The sequence below is a fragment of the Rhinopithecus roxellana genome, chromosome 2, assembly GCF_007565055.1.
Source record: "Rhinopithecus roxellana isolate Shanxi Qingling chromosome 2, ASM756505v1, whole genome shotgun sequence".
Lineage (NCBI taxonomy): Eukaryota > Metazoa > Chordata > Mammalia > Primates > Cercopithecidae > Rhinopithecus > Rhinopithecus roxellana.
The window spans coordinates 190,851,404-190,871,037 of NC_044550.1; the positions used below are offsets into that span (position 1 = coordinate 190,851,404).

The following is a 19,634-nucleotide window of genomic DNA, read 5'->3' on the forward strand; positions in this document are numbered from 1 at the left end:
TGTATTTACATATGCCAATGTTCTTTAGAGGATTTCCTGTATTTCCTTATTCATTATCAATTGCCTGCCTTTTGGAATAACTAAGAAATGAATTAAGTAAATTGTTACTTAAATTCTAATTTTGTAATTTCCCTTTCTTAGAATTCAAGATGGATTTATCATTTTTCGGTGGTGGAAAATGTATAACCCAAAACAGAAGCAACATGGTGAGTTTTCCTTTTTTTTGTGTTTAAAATGTTCAATCATATAATCAGGATTTTATGAAAACTAATTAAAATTAGATATGACCAGTTAGAAAAGTTTCATTTTTAGGCTGGGTGTGGTGACTCATACCTGTAATCCCAGCACTTTGGGAGGCTGAGGCGGATGGATCACCTGAGGTCAGGAGTTCGAGACCAGCCTGGCCAACATTGATGAAACCCTGTCTCTATTAAAAATATAAAAAATTAGCTGGGTGTGGTGGCGTGCACCTGTAATCCCAGCTATTCAGGAGGCTGAGACAGGAGAATTGCTTGAACCCAGGAGGCGGATGTTGCAGTGAGCCAAGATCATGCCACTGCACTCCACCCTGGGCAACAAGAGCGAAACTCGTCTCCAAAAAAAAAAAGAAAAAGAAAGGTTTAATTTTTAAAAATGAGTGAAGAGAATTATTATTAACTTTTAGTAGCATTTGCTGTGATTTAAATGAGAGGTATATACTCTTTAGTAAGGCGTCACATTTTACCAAAATTAATAATTTGAATTATTGGCAAAAATATATATAAAATACAAAATACTCCAAACAAAGGTAAATTTTAAAACAACAAATTAAAAGTACACTACCACTCATATTTTAAAAATAAACCAAGGAGAATGAATCAGCAACATTCACTTTGACTTCATAGTATCTTTCACATAGTAATACTTTTATGAGTAATTTACTTGTTAAACAATTTTTCAGGTAAATTCTTTTACTTCTACTCCAGTGTAGGATTTTTCTCTTAATATTTCTTAGGATAATTGAGAAAAAAATGATAAAGGCCCAATCCTTCAAAAAACAAATATTTAGAAGATGTAATTTTCCTAATATTTTACCATAGTTCTTTGGCCTGTGTTCCCTCCTATTTCCTCAGATTTATCACATGACTAACAGCTAAAATAATCCGTAAACTGTTATATCAAGCACTTCATCACCTTTACTTGCTGTAGTTTAAATCCTGAAATAAACAAACTAGGAAACCCACCGGTATTTTAATGTGTATGAAGTATTCTGGCACTTGATAGTAACAAACCCAGTTTTAAACACATTAAACTCTGTCATTTGCTAGTGTGAAACCTTTCCTCAGTAATCATCCTTGATCTCTCCTCAGACCGCTAGGGTCAAATATCTAGCAGCTTACTCAGCATCTCTAATTTTATGTGTGACAGGTTTCTTACACTTGAAATATCCAACCAAACACCTGATCTTCCCACCCAAACCTACCCCACAGTATTTTCCATCTTATCAACAGCAACTCTATCTTTTCTACTGCTCAGGCCAAAAATCTTGACTGCTGTCTTTTGTGTCCCAGAGGTCATCATCAAATCCTGTCAGCTTTCCTTTCATCCTACATCCAGAATCCAACTACTTCTCCCCACACTGGCCCAAGTCACCATCATCTTCTACCTGTTTTATCACACAATCTCCTAACTAGTCTTCCTGCTTCGGTGCACTTGTTCCTCAACCTGCTGTTAATACACTGGCCAGATCTTTTAAAAATGTAAGATCATTTTATTTCTCTCTCTTCGCAAATTTTCCCGTGGCTTCCCATCTCACTCAGAACAACACCGAGGTCTTGTAAGTGACCTGTAGAATCCTTCATACTTCCTATAAATAACCTATACAATCCTGTATTCCTATAAATATTCTATAGAATTCCTTCTACCTCCTGACCATCTTATCTTTCACCCCACTCCAAATAAACTGGCCTGTTGGTGTTGGTGATGAAACTGCAGCAGAGCTACCATGAAATGTTGGCCTCTGGATATTCACAGTATTCATTCCCTTATTTGCTTGGTGGTTCTGTTTATCAATGAAGCTTTTCCTGAGTACTTTTGTAAAGCAGCACCCTCCCCCACAAACTAGCACTCTCTGTTCCACTAACCTTGCTTTTATTTTCTTGAATGCTGTATTTTCCTCATGTACTTACTCGTTGATATATATATTTACTTGCTTATTAATGGAGTCTACCTAACTTGAATGAAGCAAGCTCTGTAAGGGGTGGGACTTGTTTTATTCTCTATTGTATACTTGGTGTCTAGAAAAATGCTTAGTACGTAGAAGAACTCATTTGTATAAAAGAGTAACAGAGAATCTTTCTACCAGTCATACTTCTAAGTAAAACAAAACATTGAGAAACATATCTTATAGAATGCTTGAAAACCTAACATGTGGAGGCATAATAAATCTAAAATAGCGTATGTTTCTAATCCCAGATAGACCTATACAAGTAGAAGGTAATTCTTATGAGATTCTTCAAGGTTATAACCCAGTCAGAATTTACCAGGAAACTCTTTTAAATTATTTGTTTTCAAATTTACATAAACAATAGTTTACTAATATACCTGAATACAAATGTCCTGATTAATAGGCATATGCTTTAAAGGCTAGTTGATGAGCTGCAGAAGCAGCAGTGGGGGAGATTAAGAGCCTGGACCTGCCCCTATTTGGATCAGCTGTGATAAATAAACAGATGGTGACTGTATGAAAATAAAAACAGGATTACTCTCAAATCCATCTCTAACTTGCTGGGCATGTACAACAGATTCTGTCCTTTCAATTTAACAGCTATGATATGATATGGCTTCATTAATTGGAGACACCAAGGCATAAAGAGGAAGGTATTAATTTCTGAATGTATGTTGACAACACTGATAAACACTAAATGCTGAATACTAAAATATTGTAAGATCCCCCTCAACATTCTTTATCCTATTTTTCAGCTTTTATTCCCCCATTATTATCTCACTTATTATTTTATTATTTATTTTCACCTCTGCAACCAGAATGCATCCTTCTGCATTAGTGAAGAATTTTTCCTATGTTCACTGCCCTATTTCTGGTGCCTAAAACAGTGACTAGTACGTAGAAGATGTTGAATAAACAATTGTTAAATTATTAAATAAAAATAATAAATAGGTTTAAAAATTTTAAGTGAGATGGAACAAAATGCCTAAATCACTGTTTTTCTTTCAAAAATCACCTTAGAAAAGTATTGAACAAATAGCAAGTCTGTAAGCATTTAAAAAGCACCTTTCGAGGCAAGGCATGTTGGCTCATGCCTGTAATCCCAGTGCTTTGGGAGGCTGAGGTGGGAGGATCACTTGAGCCAGGAGTTTGGTAACAGCTTATACAATATAGCAAGACCATGTCTCTACAAAAATTTTAAAAAATGAGCTGGGTGTGGTGGTATATGCCAGTAGGCTTAGCTACTTGGCCTGAGATGGGAACATGCCTCAGGCTAAGTTACAGTAAGCTATGATCACACCACTGCACTCCAACCTGGGTGGCAGAGGAAGACCTTTTCTCTAAAAAATTAAATAAATAAATAAATAAATAAATAAATAAATAAATAAAAGCGCCTCTTAGTCTCATATTTTAAAAGAGAAATATTTAGCTCGGTTCACATCCCACCTTTGTTTGTTATCTTGTTTCTATTTAGTTCACCTGCATTAATAATATTCCAGCCAAAGACCTGTATGATTAAACAGTAAATCAGATCTCCAAGCTTGGGTTGATCTCCATGCTTACATGGTCTGTATTTTCTTCATGGCTTCTGTCCAGGATCTTTTTTGTTAATATTCCTAGCCTGCTACCATCCTTAGGAGTATTTTATGTGGCAACACTCCTTTCATCCTCTGTACCTGCACTGCAGTATTACACACTTAGATACAAAGAGGTTGCCTAAAAGCACACCCATAGAACAGAAACACAGGGAAAAGGACACATATAGAGGCATATATGTGTACACAGAAATGGGCATGCACATATAGGTACACTTATGTACAGATAAACATTTTCAAAGATGAGTACATACATGCATATACACTCACACAGCCATACATGCATGCACACAAGTGCTAGTACACTCACTGTATTCCCTTCACAGAGATAAATGCACACACAGAGGCTACATGCAAGGTATCCTCTCTGCCCCCCACATACAGACTGAGTACCATTCCAGATCGATGGAGGCATATCCCCAACAGGGAGCATGTCGCCTCACAAACAAGTATCCCTCCAAAAGACAGGCACTTCTTCCAAAAGCATCCATCTCTCATATACACATGCATGTAGACACACACACACACACACACACACACACACACACACACACACACACACACATAGCTTCTTTAAAAAAAAGTACTACATTGAGAATGGCTGCGTTGGATTCTTCAGGAACTGGACAAAGGAGGTAAATAGATAGTAGAAAGGATATAGGATGTGATCCCTGTAACGTCATTTACTAATATTGTGACTTAAGGCAAGAATTTTGACCACTCTGAGCCTCATTTTTTTTCAACTATAAAATGAGGCTACTTACCTCTAGGATTGCTGTACAAAATACATACTAGTGTTTTTCTCTTTGAAGGTCAAATTCTTCCTATTCATGTAAATTATATATGTTTTCAAGTTATTCTTTTAAGATAATCTTTCATTTCAGAATGTGATATAATGTTCAGAATAATAATAAAGGCCCGGATCAGCTCTGTTGCACTCTTGCTGTGTTCCAGGTACTGTTCTAGGCACTCTGTGTACATAATTTTATTTAATCCTCACAACAACCCTAGGGATTGGAGCCCAGGATTATACAACCAGCAAGAAGTAGATTGGAACCCAGATACTAAACTCTTCACAAAATAAAAGTAAAAGTAAATGCATGTTGTAGAACTGCTTAAGTCTTCTGAACAAACAGCTGATTGAGACCCCTTGTTTTCCAAAGAGAAATTAGAAAAAAGATACATATTTAATTATGTAATTGGGACACATGCTATTTGTAGTAAAAAAGGCAAGGTGCAGAAGTGCTGCCAAGGCCTTGTAATTCTTAGAATCAATACAAAGACAAAACAGTCTACTGACCTTTTAAAAACTGCTCAGGGTTTTCTATTTATGTAATTTATTTAACAAACAAGGTTTAGATGTAACCAGTTTTAAATTACACTAATAGTTATAGTAGGCTAAAACCTCTAAGTAATAAAATAACAGAAAGGGACATGCTTTACCATCGTTCTTTCACTTCTTGACATAAGAATTTCTTGTGGTTAAGAAGAAAGCATGACTATTCAGATCCATATTCATTTAAACATTGTATCATTGCCTGTTAAGAGGCAACTGGTCTTATAGTTTATTTTCCAAAAGACAGTCTTTATCCTAAAAACAAAATAAAGAGTTTTGATGGATATAATTGGTCTTTAGCTGACAATCATATATATAGCAGATCACTGATTTTATAACCTAGGGAATATTTACAAACATCCTGTGGTAAACAAATTAGATGTGTTCTTTTTTTTTTTTTTTAAAGTGCTGTACTGGACAACTGATAGATCTAAATGTGCTCCTGGCATAGAATTTGGGCACTTGAACACTCCTCCTTTTTCCTAACAGAGAAATTAAAAAACAGTAATAAAAATCTTGGTCCTACCTACAGACAGACTTTGGTCCATATCCTTGGAAGACTGAATGCACATATGTCTATTCAGGCATATGCCCCAGTTAGGCTTCTAATTTTTCCACCAAGAAACATCAGCTTCCTTCTTGGTTAACTGTCAAGGCATATGGATCTGCCCTTAATTAGCAAGAAATACTGATTATAAGGTCTTGTTAGTGAACATAATGTGTTTTAATATTATATATAATGATTGTGTAATCTACTAATCTTGTTAGACTTTTATCAAAAGCTTAGTTTGCAGCCTATTCATTCCTCTATCTACTGTAGTCTAAATTCTGTCCCTGAGTAATGGTAGACTAATAATGTACTTAAACCAAATTATTTATTCCTGCATTAATATTTGACATTATGTCTTTACTTTTGAAGGGTATGACAGTGAGCATGTTGTTAAGAATGTCATCCTCCATACTAGAGAATTTCCTTTAAAAAAGCACAGGGAAGAGAAACTTAATTGACTCTTCACCAGTGTTGTGCTCCGCTTGATGAGAATTAAATGTCATACTGTAGGTAAACGTATGAGCAAATTAGTAGTAATTGCAAAAGTAATAATTGATAACATCTACCAACCTCTAATATCACTGTAAAATAGAGGTGTGGAATCTTTTTTTTTTGAAAATCATTGGCACACAAAAAATTTTAAAAAGAACACTCAAGCCAAAAACAATTTAAATATTCTTAAATGTTAAGAAAAATACAGAATATCAAAAAATTACAATATTTCTGTTCTAGATTATGGGCAATTACAGAGAGCATAGAGAGAGACAGCAATATGCTAATACCTAAAGAGTGACAAAAAGAATTAAAGACTTTGACAGGAATTATGGGGGAAAGCGAGTCAAGGGAAGGCCAGTATTTAAGCTATTTCTATTAACCTGAGGTGTATGAATCTGAAGTAGTGAGTACATTTTGCTATATCCTTTCAAAGAAGCTGAGTTTATGGCACTCCCCTGCCCTCCCCTGAGGTTATTGACTGTGCCTGCCAGGTGTTCAGCGTCCTCCATACGCAGTTTCCAAATCATCCCCTGTTACCCTGTTACCTTAAATTTACCACCAAATTGAATTTCTAAACACACCCACTTTCTAACCTCAGTGCCGTTAGTCTAATCAGTTATTCCATCTGAGTTCCCTTCCCCTCCACATCTGTCTGACATAGTCCTACTTACTCATCATCATGCATGTTCTTTGAGGAATAAGGCATTCACAAGAGCCCTCCATCTACCATTCTGCTTCCTGACAAATGGGCAGAACTCTGTTGTCAAACCATGACCCTGTTGGGCTCATACCAAATGGTCTATATCAAAGTTAGAAGTTTTCAGTATTTTTCCTCCATTCACATTCACTGCTACCTTTCTCCTTTAATTGTAAATGTTCATATACATCTGCTCCACCAAATTGATTCAAGTAGCACTCATTTCCCTCTTTCTTTTTTTAAATTCCCTTCCCACCTTAACACAATGATTAATAAAGTGAATACCATATAAATACCTGTTAAAGATTTTTATCAAAAACACCTCTTTCATGAAAGACACTTGGGTCAGTTATTCTTGACTTCATACATGTATTCTGGTGAGGAGCAAGTCATTTTAAGGAGATTTAATATTTCATGATCAAATGAAGTAACTACTTTTCTCAAAAAGAAAAAAAGCTGGGGTGGGTACAGTAGCTCACACTGGTAATCCCAGCACTTTGGAAGGCCTAGGTGGGAGGATTGCTTGAGCCCAGAAGTTTGAGACCAACCTGGGTAACATAGTGAAACCCTGTTTCTACAAAAAATACAAAAATTAGCCAGACATGGTGACACGTGCCTGTGGTCCCAGCTACTTGGGAGGCTGAGGTGGGAGGATTGCTTGAGCCGTGGTGGTTGAGGCTGCAGTGAGCCATGATTGCATCACTGCACATCATGCTGGGGGACAGAGCGAGACTCTGTCTAGAATCAGAGAACTTCTAAAATCAGAAAATTCTAAAGTGGTGAGTGTCATTAGGCTTAGCTTTAAACTGTCAGTTGCCTCTGGATACTGCAGGTGTCTTCATCCTTTCCACAAGCTGCATTCAATATTTATGGTAAGAATTTCCAAGGACTTCTTTGGGCCCCAGTTGACAAGGCTGTTTTATAATACAAGGAGTACTGGACTGGAAGTTAGCAGACCTAGGTTTTTGCTCTGACTCTACAAGTTACAATCACAGGAATTTCTCTTTCTTAATCAGCAAAATGAGGTCTTTTGAAAGTATTAGTTATTTCCAAGTCGATGAGGGGTTTTGAGATCGTTTCCAAGTTTTGTTCTTTGGAACAAAATTCTAGGGTTAATAGCATGGGATATTAGTTCAAATAGACCTCCTTCTCTACTTTCCAACCTCACTGTCCCCCTACAGCTTTATTTATTCACACAAATATCATAAACACTGAAAATAACTGAGAATAAAATATATAGTATAAATATACAAAGAGATACATTTTTCTTTCAAAATCATAAACCAGCTATATAAACAAAAAATTTTTTGTTTCAGCTCTACTGTAATCTTGTTGGAAAGATGGCTTATGTTAACTAAATATGTTTTTAAAAAAGAAAAGTTTAGACAAAAGAGCAAATCATCTAACAAATAGACTGCAAGATTAATAGAAGCGTGACATGCAGGGGAAAATATGCACCTAAAGTAAATCTCTCTAAGGAACAAACTAGATAGACTTTACAAATGAAATCAAAGGCAGAAATATTGGGCCTGCTCAAAGTTAAGTGAATGTGTCAAAACCAAGACTGAAAAGAACGTGGCTCTTAGGAATAATTTTAGTCATCTCTACAGTATAAGTAAGATATCTTCACTTAAATGCCACCTAAAATTATTCTTTAGATAGTTGATAGCAGTTGCTAAGGAAAAAAGTTTGTAGGGCCAGGCGTGGTGGTTCACGCCTATAATCCCAGCACTTTGGGAGGCTGAGGCGGACAGATCACCTGATGTTAGGAGCTGGAGACCAGCCTGGACAACATGGTGAAACCCTGTCTCTACTGAAAATACAAAAATTAGCCAGGCATGATGGCGGGTGTCTGTAATCCCAGAGTCTTGGGAGGCTGAGGTGGGAGAATTGCTGGAACTTGGAAGGCGGAACTTGCAGTGAGTGGAGATTGTGCTATTGTACTCCAGCCTGTGCAACAGAGGGAGACTCTGTCTCAAAAAAAAAAAAAAAAAAAAAAAAAAAAAAAAAAAAAAATTTGTAGCAGTTGCTAAGAAAAAAAGGAAAAATGCTGGTTTAACAACTGGTACTATACAATCACAGTCTAGAGACTCATTAACATACTGCCTTTCTAAACCACACACGGGAAACTGCAAAATGCCCATTTCAAACTCTCTCTGAGAATACCTTATTGTATGACAAAACTTAGCCTTTGATCAAACTTATCTAATGAACAACTGCTCTAGCTGTTGGAATACTTTTTCCAGATATGAAATCTTCCCCTAATATTCTGATTTCATTGTTTCTACAGATGCCAAATACTAGCCCATTTACGCCAGTCTCATCAGGGAGGAGTACATCATATAGTATAGAAGCGGGGAAAGGCTATGTGGGGCAAGGGAATGATAGCAAAATGATAGAAGACTAAATACTAGTGAAATAATAGTGAAATCTAAAGTAATTTTGGCTGGCTCAAACTTGTAAGTTTAAACCTCTTTTCCTGTAGGAATAAAGTTATAAATGACAGTAGATTACTAGGTGAAAAGAAAGGATTTTTCAACCAAATGATGATAAAATCAGAGTTTTGTAAACTTCATAGTTTTCAAAAACATCTGTTATAAAGTGGAAAACAATTAAATATCCGTAAATGTTTGAATTTGTTTAATAGAGATAAAAATGGGATAAAGGTTATAAAAAAGAGGTCTCAGAAAAAAAAGGTAGTTCTTTCATTTGGTAATAAAAGAAAGCATTGATGGTGGTACCTTTCTTCTGTGGCACTCTTTGGTTGACATGTGCTGCATTGTTATAGATTATTTCCTGAGTAGAAACAAGTGCCTCATCCATCACTTTAAATGGATTCCTTAATTACTATTGTTATTTCTACTTAATATAATTATGTCTTATTTGAGAAGATTGAAGTCCACAGTTCATAAAACCTATGTTTTAGTGTTATGTGTGTTTAAAGAAATAAGTATTTATGAAAAATTGTAGTTTCTGTGATGCAAAAGTTCAAATACCAATATGATAGTTAAATAAAGCATCATACTTGAAATATTTTACTGCTATGTATTTTGGTATAAAATTATGGCTGTATTAAGATAAAGGTGTACTTTTACTCTTTAAATGATACTTTACTATTCTTAGCATAAAAATCTTTAATTTTTTTCAGTATGTAACCGGAATCTAGAAATTAAAGTTGTTTTTAGAATGCTAAATTAAAATATAACAGAAACATCAACTTTTTTCTTTTTTTGTCCAGTGTTTTGTATTTATTTTGTTAGTATGCCTCTCTGTATCGTACAATTCTATTTTAAAATAAATTAAATTACTTTAGCTGTGTAAAAATGTTTGAATAAAAACTTTGAAGTTCTTGAAAAGTTGACTAAAAATTTTTTTTGTAATTGGTGTCTTTAGATCCAAAGGCAGAAACCAGGTTATACATCACAGTCAATGACTTTGAATTTCATGTCTATAATCGTTCGGATCTTTATGGACGCCTTCAAGAGTTGTTTGGTTTGGAGCCAACAATAATTCCACCCAAGAAAGAAGATGATAAAACACGGGAAAATGGAAGGACAAGAACCCAATCGAAAATTGAAAGGTTCAGTGTCATACTTGAATTTTATTAATCTCTAGCATTAAACATTTTTCTTTATTAGAATATCATTGAGGCTGTGCACCTAGACAGAGCCCAATGTTGTTTTGCAAATTAACTAAAACTTTTAGTAACATAAATAATTATATAATTATTTGAGAAATTGCAGTAATATAGAATATGTAATCTAAAAAAGTCGTGTTCTATTCCCCTGTGCACAAATCCTACTTTTCTCTGTATTAATAACTACTATTATGAATTTAGTTTTTATCCTTTTGAATGTATGTACATAAATGTATACATACATATTTAAGGTGCATGTACAAATACATGATTTTGTTCTGTGTGTTTCTAAACATATATGTTTAGAATATGTGCCTCATATAGTGTGTATTGTTCTGTAACTTGCTTTTTATGCAGCAGTTTGTCTGTAAGCTCGTTCCATATCTGTATATGTAGGTCTGCTTTTAAAAATACGTATCTGTGTATGTAGGTCTACCTACAAAATTATTCTAGAACAGGATTAGCAAACTTAGACCTGTAGCACAAGTCTAGCCTACTGCCTGTTTTGTATATAGAGTTTTATTGGGACATAGCCACACATATTTATTTATATATTATCTATCTATTTAGTGAATTGCTGTGAAATTTTCATTTCTTAAATTTTGTGTACTTCATATAGGGCCAGTTTTCTTACTCTTGGCTTATCGTTTTCATTTCATTAAGGGAGAATTAATTTGGCACAAGGTATTTGGGCAAGGGAAGGAAGAGGAGTAACTGTATCGTTTTCAGAAGTGCTTAAAACAGTAGACAAACATCAAAGTAACTTGTACGTTAATCATTTATGTTTTAATGACAGCTTTGGCTGTCTTAAAAAAATGTCATTTGGTAACATAATGGGCAAAATGGTAGATGTAATGATAGCATATCATCCCTTATTGTTTTGTCATTAAAGCTTGTTATTCTAAAAACATAGTTTTATTATTATAGCTTATCCATCTAAAAGTTGATATGATAGAGTGCTCCAGTAGACAGCTTTAGGAATATTAGTTTTCCTTCAGATGATCATTGTTCTGTTTACTGAAGTAGTCATTAGATGTATTTGGAAAAGTAAACTGATATTGTGAGGTATGGTATTGTGAGGAAGCGAACTATGTCCTCGGGTATTTAAGTTTTTCTTATTCATGTCAGTTGTATTTTTTCTTGTTAGAGTTAAAGTAAAAACAGAATCCCAAGACCCCACATCTTCATGGAGATCACTTATTCCAGTCATAAAGGTCAATGTGAGCACAGTAAGTAAATTCTGCTACAATTACTGTTTCATGGGGTAATAACGTACGACTTTTAATTTTTGCAAATATGATTCTAATGTAAGAAAATTAAATAATTTTGTGGAGTTCCTTTTATCATTTCTGTAAAGTATGAGTGAAATAATTATTTTAACCTCGATACTGTTTTCTGACAAATTTGTGTTTAAATTTCTTTAAGTACTTAAATTTTCTTTTAAGTACTGGTTTAAATTGACCAGTGGAATAATTTAAATAGCACATAGTCCTAAAGTGGAATCATTAAGCTGTTGTTTGAAAATGTTTGTTATTAGTTTAGCTAAAGAAAGAAATATGGCCAGAATAGCATGATGTAATATCTCTTATCTGGTTTTTTTTTTTTTTTTTTTTAGGGACGTTTGGCCTTTGGAAATCACTACCAGCCACAAACTCTGTGCATCAACTTTGATGATGCTTTCTTAACTTATACTACAAAACCACCTTCAAGTCATCTTGACCAATTCATGCATATTGTGAAAGGAAAGCTTGAAAATGTTCGAGTCATGCTTGTTCCTAGTCCAAGATATGTTGGTCTTCAAAATGATGAGTAAGAAAATCTTATAAAAATAATAAAAACCTTCTTAGAGCTAATACAGATACAGCTAGAAACTTGAACATCCTTTTAATTTTTTTGCTACAAGTTGTACAAAAATTAGGTACATTTCTCTCTTAAAGCAGTTAACAGCGTAGTCCTTCTTTATGGGATAAATGGATATACTATCCAGTGATAAACTCTAATTTTGAATATTTTTCTGCATGATTATAACTATAATTTTTTTATCCGTTTTTCCTTCTAATTGTATTTTGGAAACTTGTTTTGTGCAATTAGCTCCTGTTTGTATGTTAGGAGAGACACATTACAGGTAGGTTTTTGTTTCTAGAAGATATGACTAAAGAGTAAATTGAACAGATTCATTACAGTGGAATACCATTTTGAGTTAGTGAAAGTTGAAAATTGAATCGACATTACTCTTGGAAAATTTGGTGAAGTTAAGATGGTATAGTTTTGCGACCCACTTGACATTTCTTCCATTTAGCTTTCCAGATTTTTTTTTCCTTCAGTGAAGTAGTTGCTTGTATTTATAAGACTCATTATAGGAATGATGTACACTGGACTCACTGAGTGTGGTGGAATGCTGAGTGGGAGAATGATGGGCTCTTGTGGTTTTTGTGTGTAAAGGATACTCTCTGGTTGAATTTATGTAATTTAAGTGTTCATATGGAGAGTTTTTAGTACAGTGTCTCAGCTTTTATCTTTGTGTGTAGGCACTTTATGAGGTTATGTGTGAAACATGATTATTCCTTTTTAGTTATAACTCTTGACTGGCCTGGTATTCGATTTTCCAGGATTTGGCTAGAATGATAGAAAGAGGGTTTTTCCTTTTTGAGTATCATGGTGAGTGGGTCTGCCTGGCCTCCCTCTTCAAGATCATGGACTTGGTTAAGAATCTTCTGGAATGTGGACTGTGCACACAAATGTGTATGAGTGCACAGGATTTTTTTGAAAAATTATAGAGAGTAAGATGAAAAAGTGTCTTGTTATTAATAATTTGTATAAAAAAATTTTAAATTGTATTTTTCACTTGTTAAAACTAAGTGTGGAGATTACATGATGATATTAAACATTAACCTTCGTGATTTAATACATATTTAGAAAAAAATTGCTGAGTTTTTGCATTTAATATTATCTAATGATTGAGAAGTTAATTTTGATACGCAAGAAGATATAGTGATGTATGTATGACAGAGAAAAGTTGTTTAATCAAAGCAAACAGATATTAATTAATGGTTTCTGGGAAATTATTGATGGTAGAAAAACATTCATTCCAGAGTTAGAGTTCACAGTGTTTGCTCTAGATTTATTTCAAGTTGATTAAATATTCATGGAAATAGGTAATATGAAGATAAAAATGACAACTTTGGTCTTATTTAATGTTCTTGAATGATTATAGTTTAATGTACAGCTAGATAAAATGGTACTTATTATTTAGCTGTTAATATAAAATGGTCAAATTTTAATTTTGTTGTAAATGCAGAATATGATCATTTTATTCCAGTGATCATCATTCCATTGTATTTAAACTTTGTTTTAAATCGATTTCTCTCATTCAAAACTGAAAATGAAAAATATAAAACCAAAGTTTTTCTTTTTAAAACCAAATTTTTTTTCTTCTTGAACTAATTTACTGATAAATTTTTAGTATCATTTTATTATTGAGTCTAATAAAGAATAGAACTATGGAACAATTTCTTAGGATGATTGTTCATGGGAAAGATGTTTTTCTTTCTTTTCAGGATGCTACTTGTTATGTACTTTTTAGTTTTTTTCTTTTTCTTTTCACCTATTACCAGCATTAACTAGGATACTGAACATTTTATTTTCTGGAGATTTGTTTAGTTTGCTTTCCCCTCCACCTTGTTATAGACCACCGAGATTAATGGGAGAAGGTTTTGTGGTGATGCAGTCAAATGATGTGGACATCTACTACTACATGGATGAGCCAGGTATTGTTGTTGTTGTTGTTGTTGTTGCTGTTTTTTTAAAGTGACCGAGTCTCACTCTGTCACACAGGTTGGAATGCAGTGGCGTAATCATAGTCCATTTTACCCTTGACCTTCCAGGCTCAAGCAGTCCTCCTACCTCAGCCTCCTGAGTTGCTAAGATGACAGGAATAATGCCACTGTGCTTGACTTAATTTTTAAAGTTTTTGTAGAGATGGTATTTTGTTCTGTTGCCCAGGCTGATCTCAAATTCCTGACCTCAAGTGATCCTCCTGCCTCATTCTCCCAAAGTGCTGGGATTGTAGGCACGAGCCCATGGTGCCTGGCCTGTTTTTTTTTTAAAAGTATGTTTCATAGCTACAATTATGTTTGTTCTATGAAATGCTGATATCTAGTAATATTTTAAATCTTCTTGCTTAGGCAACAGGAAATGGTAAATGTAGATATGAGTGAAAATATCTGAAAAATATCTGTGTCATTTCTCAAAACTTGAATATTAGTTTAGTATTGTAGATTAAAAGAGAACATTTTTTTTTCAAATTCAGTTTTCATAGATAAACCTCAAAAATTGAGAATGCAGATGATCATGAGTGAAAACCTTAAAAGAGTGTAGTAATAGTTAAGGTAGTTCATCTTAGCTTAGAAGCTTAGTATATTCGATTTGAGACTTAAAGTTTGAGGATTGAAATACATCTAGTTAAAATTCTTGACAGGTGGCTTCCATTTTATAAAAGTATCTAAACATTGGGTTTTAAGCTCTTTTTTCATACTTCTGCTCTTTTTATACCTTTCAGATTATAAAAGTATTTAAGGTCAAAGTATTTTGAAAGTAAAACTAAGATGTTATTTGCCCTTTCACCATGTTGACATTTGTGCTAATGATGCAGAGCAATGGTGGGTAAAACTGTTGTTGCTTTAACACTAATCAAGGAAGTGGTTCCTAATTATACTAGTAGTCATTGTGTTTTTCAACTGCCACACATTTGTGGTAAAACAAAATGTCAATATCGCATAAAAATTTCCTTGATAAAGCAGTAGAAATTGTTTATTTTGTCAAATGTTGACCTTTGAGTAAAGTGTTTTTAATATTTGGTGTGAGAAAATGGGAAGTACACATAAAGTGCTTGTGCTGCATACCAAAATATTCTGGTGTCTTAAGGAAAAGCACTTGTATGATTAAGTTGCAAGCTGCACTAATTGCATTTTTTTCATGGAGTGCCAGTTTTATTTGAAAGAGTAGTTAGAGACAAACTGTAATTTGAGCTTTCTTGTGAAAATCAGAACTTTGGAAAATTCGAGTCTGCTGTTATGAGCTTCACAGCATCCCAATAGTTAACAGCTTTTATGATGAGACCACCAATGATATAGCAAGGGTGATGTTTTTATATGTTTAATAATGGAATTGGTCAACATTTGGAAAAAATCTGCATTGCTCAGTGAACCCGTATATCCCAAATGACCAGTGCATGATGTTATAAAAGTCATGCATAGATAAATGTATTCAAAGTGCAAGATAGACCAGTAGATTTTAACATAACAGGGCATGAAAAGTTTAGTGATATGGCTTCAGATTCCACATTGCAATTAACCTTTAAGAAATTTCCATTTGTTGAATTTTGGGGTATATCAAAAAAGTATTGAAAATTGCCTGAAAAAGCTATTAAAATACTCTTCCCTTTTCTATCTACATATCTTTATGAGGCCAGATCTTTTCCAAATCCTTCAGTAACAGATTGAATGCCGAAACAGCTATGAAAATCCACCTGTTTTCTATTAAGCTAGACATTAGAGATTTGCCAAAAAAAAAAAACCCTCTAATACTTCTCACTAAATTATTTTGTTTTAGAAAATATAGTTATTCTTCATTAAAAATGAGATTAAAATTTCATTTACTTTTTATATTTATATTACATGTTATATTATTTTATTATGTCAACATGAGTTTATTTTAAAAATATTTTTAAAAATTGCTGAATTTTAATTTTGAACATAGTAATTCTTTTTTTTTTTTTTTTTTTTTTTTTTTTGAGACGGAGTCTGGCTCTGTCGCCCAGGCTGGAGTGCGGTGGCCGGATCTCAGCTCACTGCAAGCTCCGCCTCCCAGGTTCACGCCATTCTCCTGCCTCCGCCTCCCAAGTAGCTGGGACTACAGGTGCCCGCCTCGTCGCCCGGCTAGTTTTTTGTATTCTTTAGTAGAGACGGGGTTTCACAGTGTTAGCCAGGATGGTCTCGATCTCCTGACCTCGTGATCCGCCCGTCTCGGCCTCCCAAAGTGCTGGGATTACAGGTTTGAGCCACCGCGCCCGGCCAGAACATAGTAATTCTTGATAGACATAATACAATATGAGAACAACCTCTTTTAGGTTCTCAATAAGTTTTAAGAGTGTAAAGGTTTCCTGAGACCAAAAATGTTAGAACTGCTGATGTAAGGAAACTTTTTAATGGCCATTTTAAATAACTGCCTTTATATTGTATGTTCTGGAATATAGGACTTGTTCCGGAAGAAACAGAAGAAAATATTGAAGGAGAAATGAGCAGTGAAGACTGCAAACTACAAGACTTGCCTCCATGTTGGGGACTGGATATAGTTTGTGGTAAAGGAACAGATTTTAATTATGGACCATGGGCCGATAGGCAGAGGTACTTGAGTATATTATATTTCTAATAAGTCTTTTAGATGTATTGAGATGCATATAATTTTAAATAAAATCTAGCTTAAAATTTTTATAAACTGTTTTATTACAGCAGAAGAAGATATCACTAAACATTTTGATCCAAACAATAACTTGCTTGTGGCTTTTCCACAAGCAAGTTCATTCCAAAAATGAAACTGATTGATTGGAAAGATGGTGAATGAAGAGTGTATTTGTTGGTTCATTTGTTTTTTCTTTTGGATTTAATCCACAAGGATTTCCTTATTGATCCCCTACTATATGCCAGATATTGTTGGGACTATGGGAATTCAGAAATAAAAGACATATGTCTTCCAGTTTTAGTGGGGAAGAAAGAACCAAAAGACTAATGTTAGGTGCTATAATAAAGGTAAGTAAAGGGTCTGGATGAAGAACTTAGAAAAGTACTCTAGTAGTTCGCTAGGGCTGCCTTAATAAAGCATCACAGATAATGTGGCTTAAGCAACAGAATTGTTATTTTCTCACAATTCTAGAGTCTAAAAAGTCCTCCAACAAGATGGTGTGGCATGGTTGGTTCCTTCTGAGGGCTGTGAGGGAAGGATGTGTTCCAGGCCTGTCTCCTTGGCTTATAGATTGCTGTTGTTTTCCAGTGTCTTCATGTGGTCTTTCCCTTGTGTACCTCTGTGTCCAGATCATACTGTCCAGTCATATTGGATTAGGACAGCATACCCTAATGACCTCATTTTAACTTAATTACCCTTATGAAGACCCTATCTCCAAATATAGTCACATTCTGAGGTACTGGGGGTTAGGACTTCAGCATATGAATTTTAGGGGTTAGGACTTCAACAAATGAATTTTTAGGTTACCTGGTATTCCTAGTAAATAGTATATAATTTATAGTAAAGATTAGGGGAGAGAAGAATTGGGGAAGGCTTTTGGTTGAGGTAACATGTAAATTAAGTTTTGAAAGATAATTGAGAGTTAGCCAGGGAAAGAAGAGAAGGGTGAATCATTGAGGCAAGGGAAGAGTTTTATAAATGCATGAGGATAGTGGAGAATTGTCTTGTAGTTATGGTCTATAGTGGTTAAGAAGTATGGATTTTATAATGTCATTTTATTTTAAAGTAGTTTTAATTTTTAATATATTGTGAACATTTTTCTACTTCTTGAAGAATTTTAAACAAAGAAGGGAACATTTACCATTAAGTATGAGGGAGCATCTAAATTTTTATGTACAAAATTAGACATTGCTTAAAATTAGTTTAGTTTTTCTATTCATGAACTAGCGTTTTTGAATAGAGAAATACAAGCCAAGTCATTCACTTGAGCAGATATTACAGGACCATTGACAGATTAGTGAACGAGTACTGATACTAACTTGATGTATTGACTTTTTAAATGCTTTTTAAAAAAATGCTATCTAGCTAGCATTATTAGAATTATTATATGTTTTGTCAAGTAGTATATTCTATTAATCTTGGTATCTGTAGTATGTAGGAATACCTGCCTCATTAAGTAGCTAACTAACAATTATATGGTAAATGAATAAGCTCGTTATTTGAAAATTCTTGCATTATGCTAAAACAGTACTTCATTAAGTTCTGCATTAGGTCATTTGTTAAACTTGAAAGTAAACAGAGCAAAAAATTTCAGGTTAGAAAGAAAATACTTTTCACATTATTGGATTTAAATTTTCCTCTAATGGTAAAATTTTTCCTGTAAGTCATGTTATATTTGACATGCAGGAGTTGAAAATGAGAGATTTTACATTTCATTAAGTAATAGAGCTATATCTATTTATATTCAGAAATCTCAAGAAAAGTTTATTTTGTTTGGTTGGCAGAACAGTTATATATTGTTTGAGAAGAAAAAATGAAAATAATGCTTTAACATAGGGCCATGAAGTATTTTTGCATTTTTTAGCACTTAAATAAAGTGTGATTATTCTTAAACTGTGTTTAATTTCATTATATATTTTTCATAAATTTTAGGGTATATTTACACAGAAACCCAAACTAAAGTGCAATCGAGAAATGACACTGAAGATAGAAATTTGCTTTAACCACTCCTTTCAGTAGATTTTTCTACTACCAGGAGAGAAGAGCAATGCATTTCTAATCTGGACTTTAAAAAACCACTCAGGTTTATTGAAAAAAAAAATGTATTTTTCACATGTATTTAATTCACTAATGTGAGCAATATTTGTCTCCTCAATTACATGTTCAAAAAGTCTTATGCAGCCATTTCCTCTTCTCCTTCTCTGTATTGAGTTTCTGCACAAATATGAACTGTAATCAGCGATGAATAGTAAGGTCAGTTTTCTTAGTAGCCATCTATTAACATAAGACATACAGGAAGAAATCTCAGCTGTTTTGCTATTCGATAATTCTCTCAGCATTGTAAGGAGTTATTGGCTTTTAAAATAGTGTGGTTTTAGCTTAGAGATTTTATAATCATAACATGATTTTAGTTTCTAGATTTTGATGTCAGTTCTACTATCTTTACATGATTATCTGAATATTTAAGATACTCAGTTTTTACTTCATGTTTTCTTTTTATGAATTTTCATGACAGAGTTGAAATACAAACTCTTCTAAAATGAAACTTAATCTTCAGATGATGATCATAATAATACAAACCTTCCTAACAATGTCTGGCTTTTTTTTTTTTCTTTATTGCTTTCACTTAAAGTGCTTTCATTAGTATTTTCCTATTTGA

At 33.8% G+C, this 19,634-nt stretch overlaps 1 protein-coding gene across 8 annotated transcripts in view; it reads left to right on the forward strand.

Moving 5' to 3' along the window:
- The window catches only part of KIAA1109 (KIAA1109 ortholog), a 225,219-nt gene that overhangs the window by 21,918 nt on the left and 183,667 nt on the right, over positions 1-19,634 (forward strand). For all 8 annotated transcript variants that reach the window (XM_030925315.1, XM_030925337.1, XM_030925343.1 and 5 more), the window contains exons 6-11: positions 142-206; positions 10,273-10,459; positions 11,664-11,745; positions 12,132-12,325; positions 14,204-14,283; positions 16,770-16,920. In XM_030925315.1, coding sequence (XP_030781175.1) covers positions 142-206; positions 10,273-10,459; positions 11,664-11,745; positions 12,132-12,325; positions 14,204-14,283; positions 16,770-16,920 — 759 coding nt within the window. The remainder of the gene's footprint in view (positions 1-141; positions 207-10,272; positions 10,460-11,663; positions 11,746-12,131; positions 12,326-14,203; positions 14,284-16,769; positions 16,921-19,634) is intronic.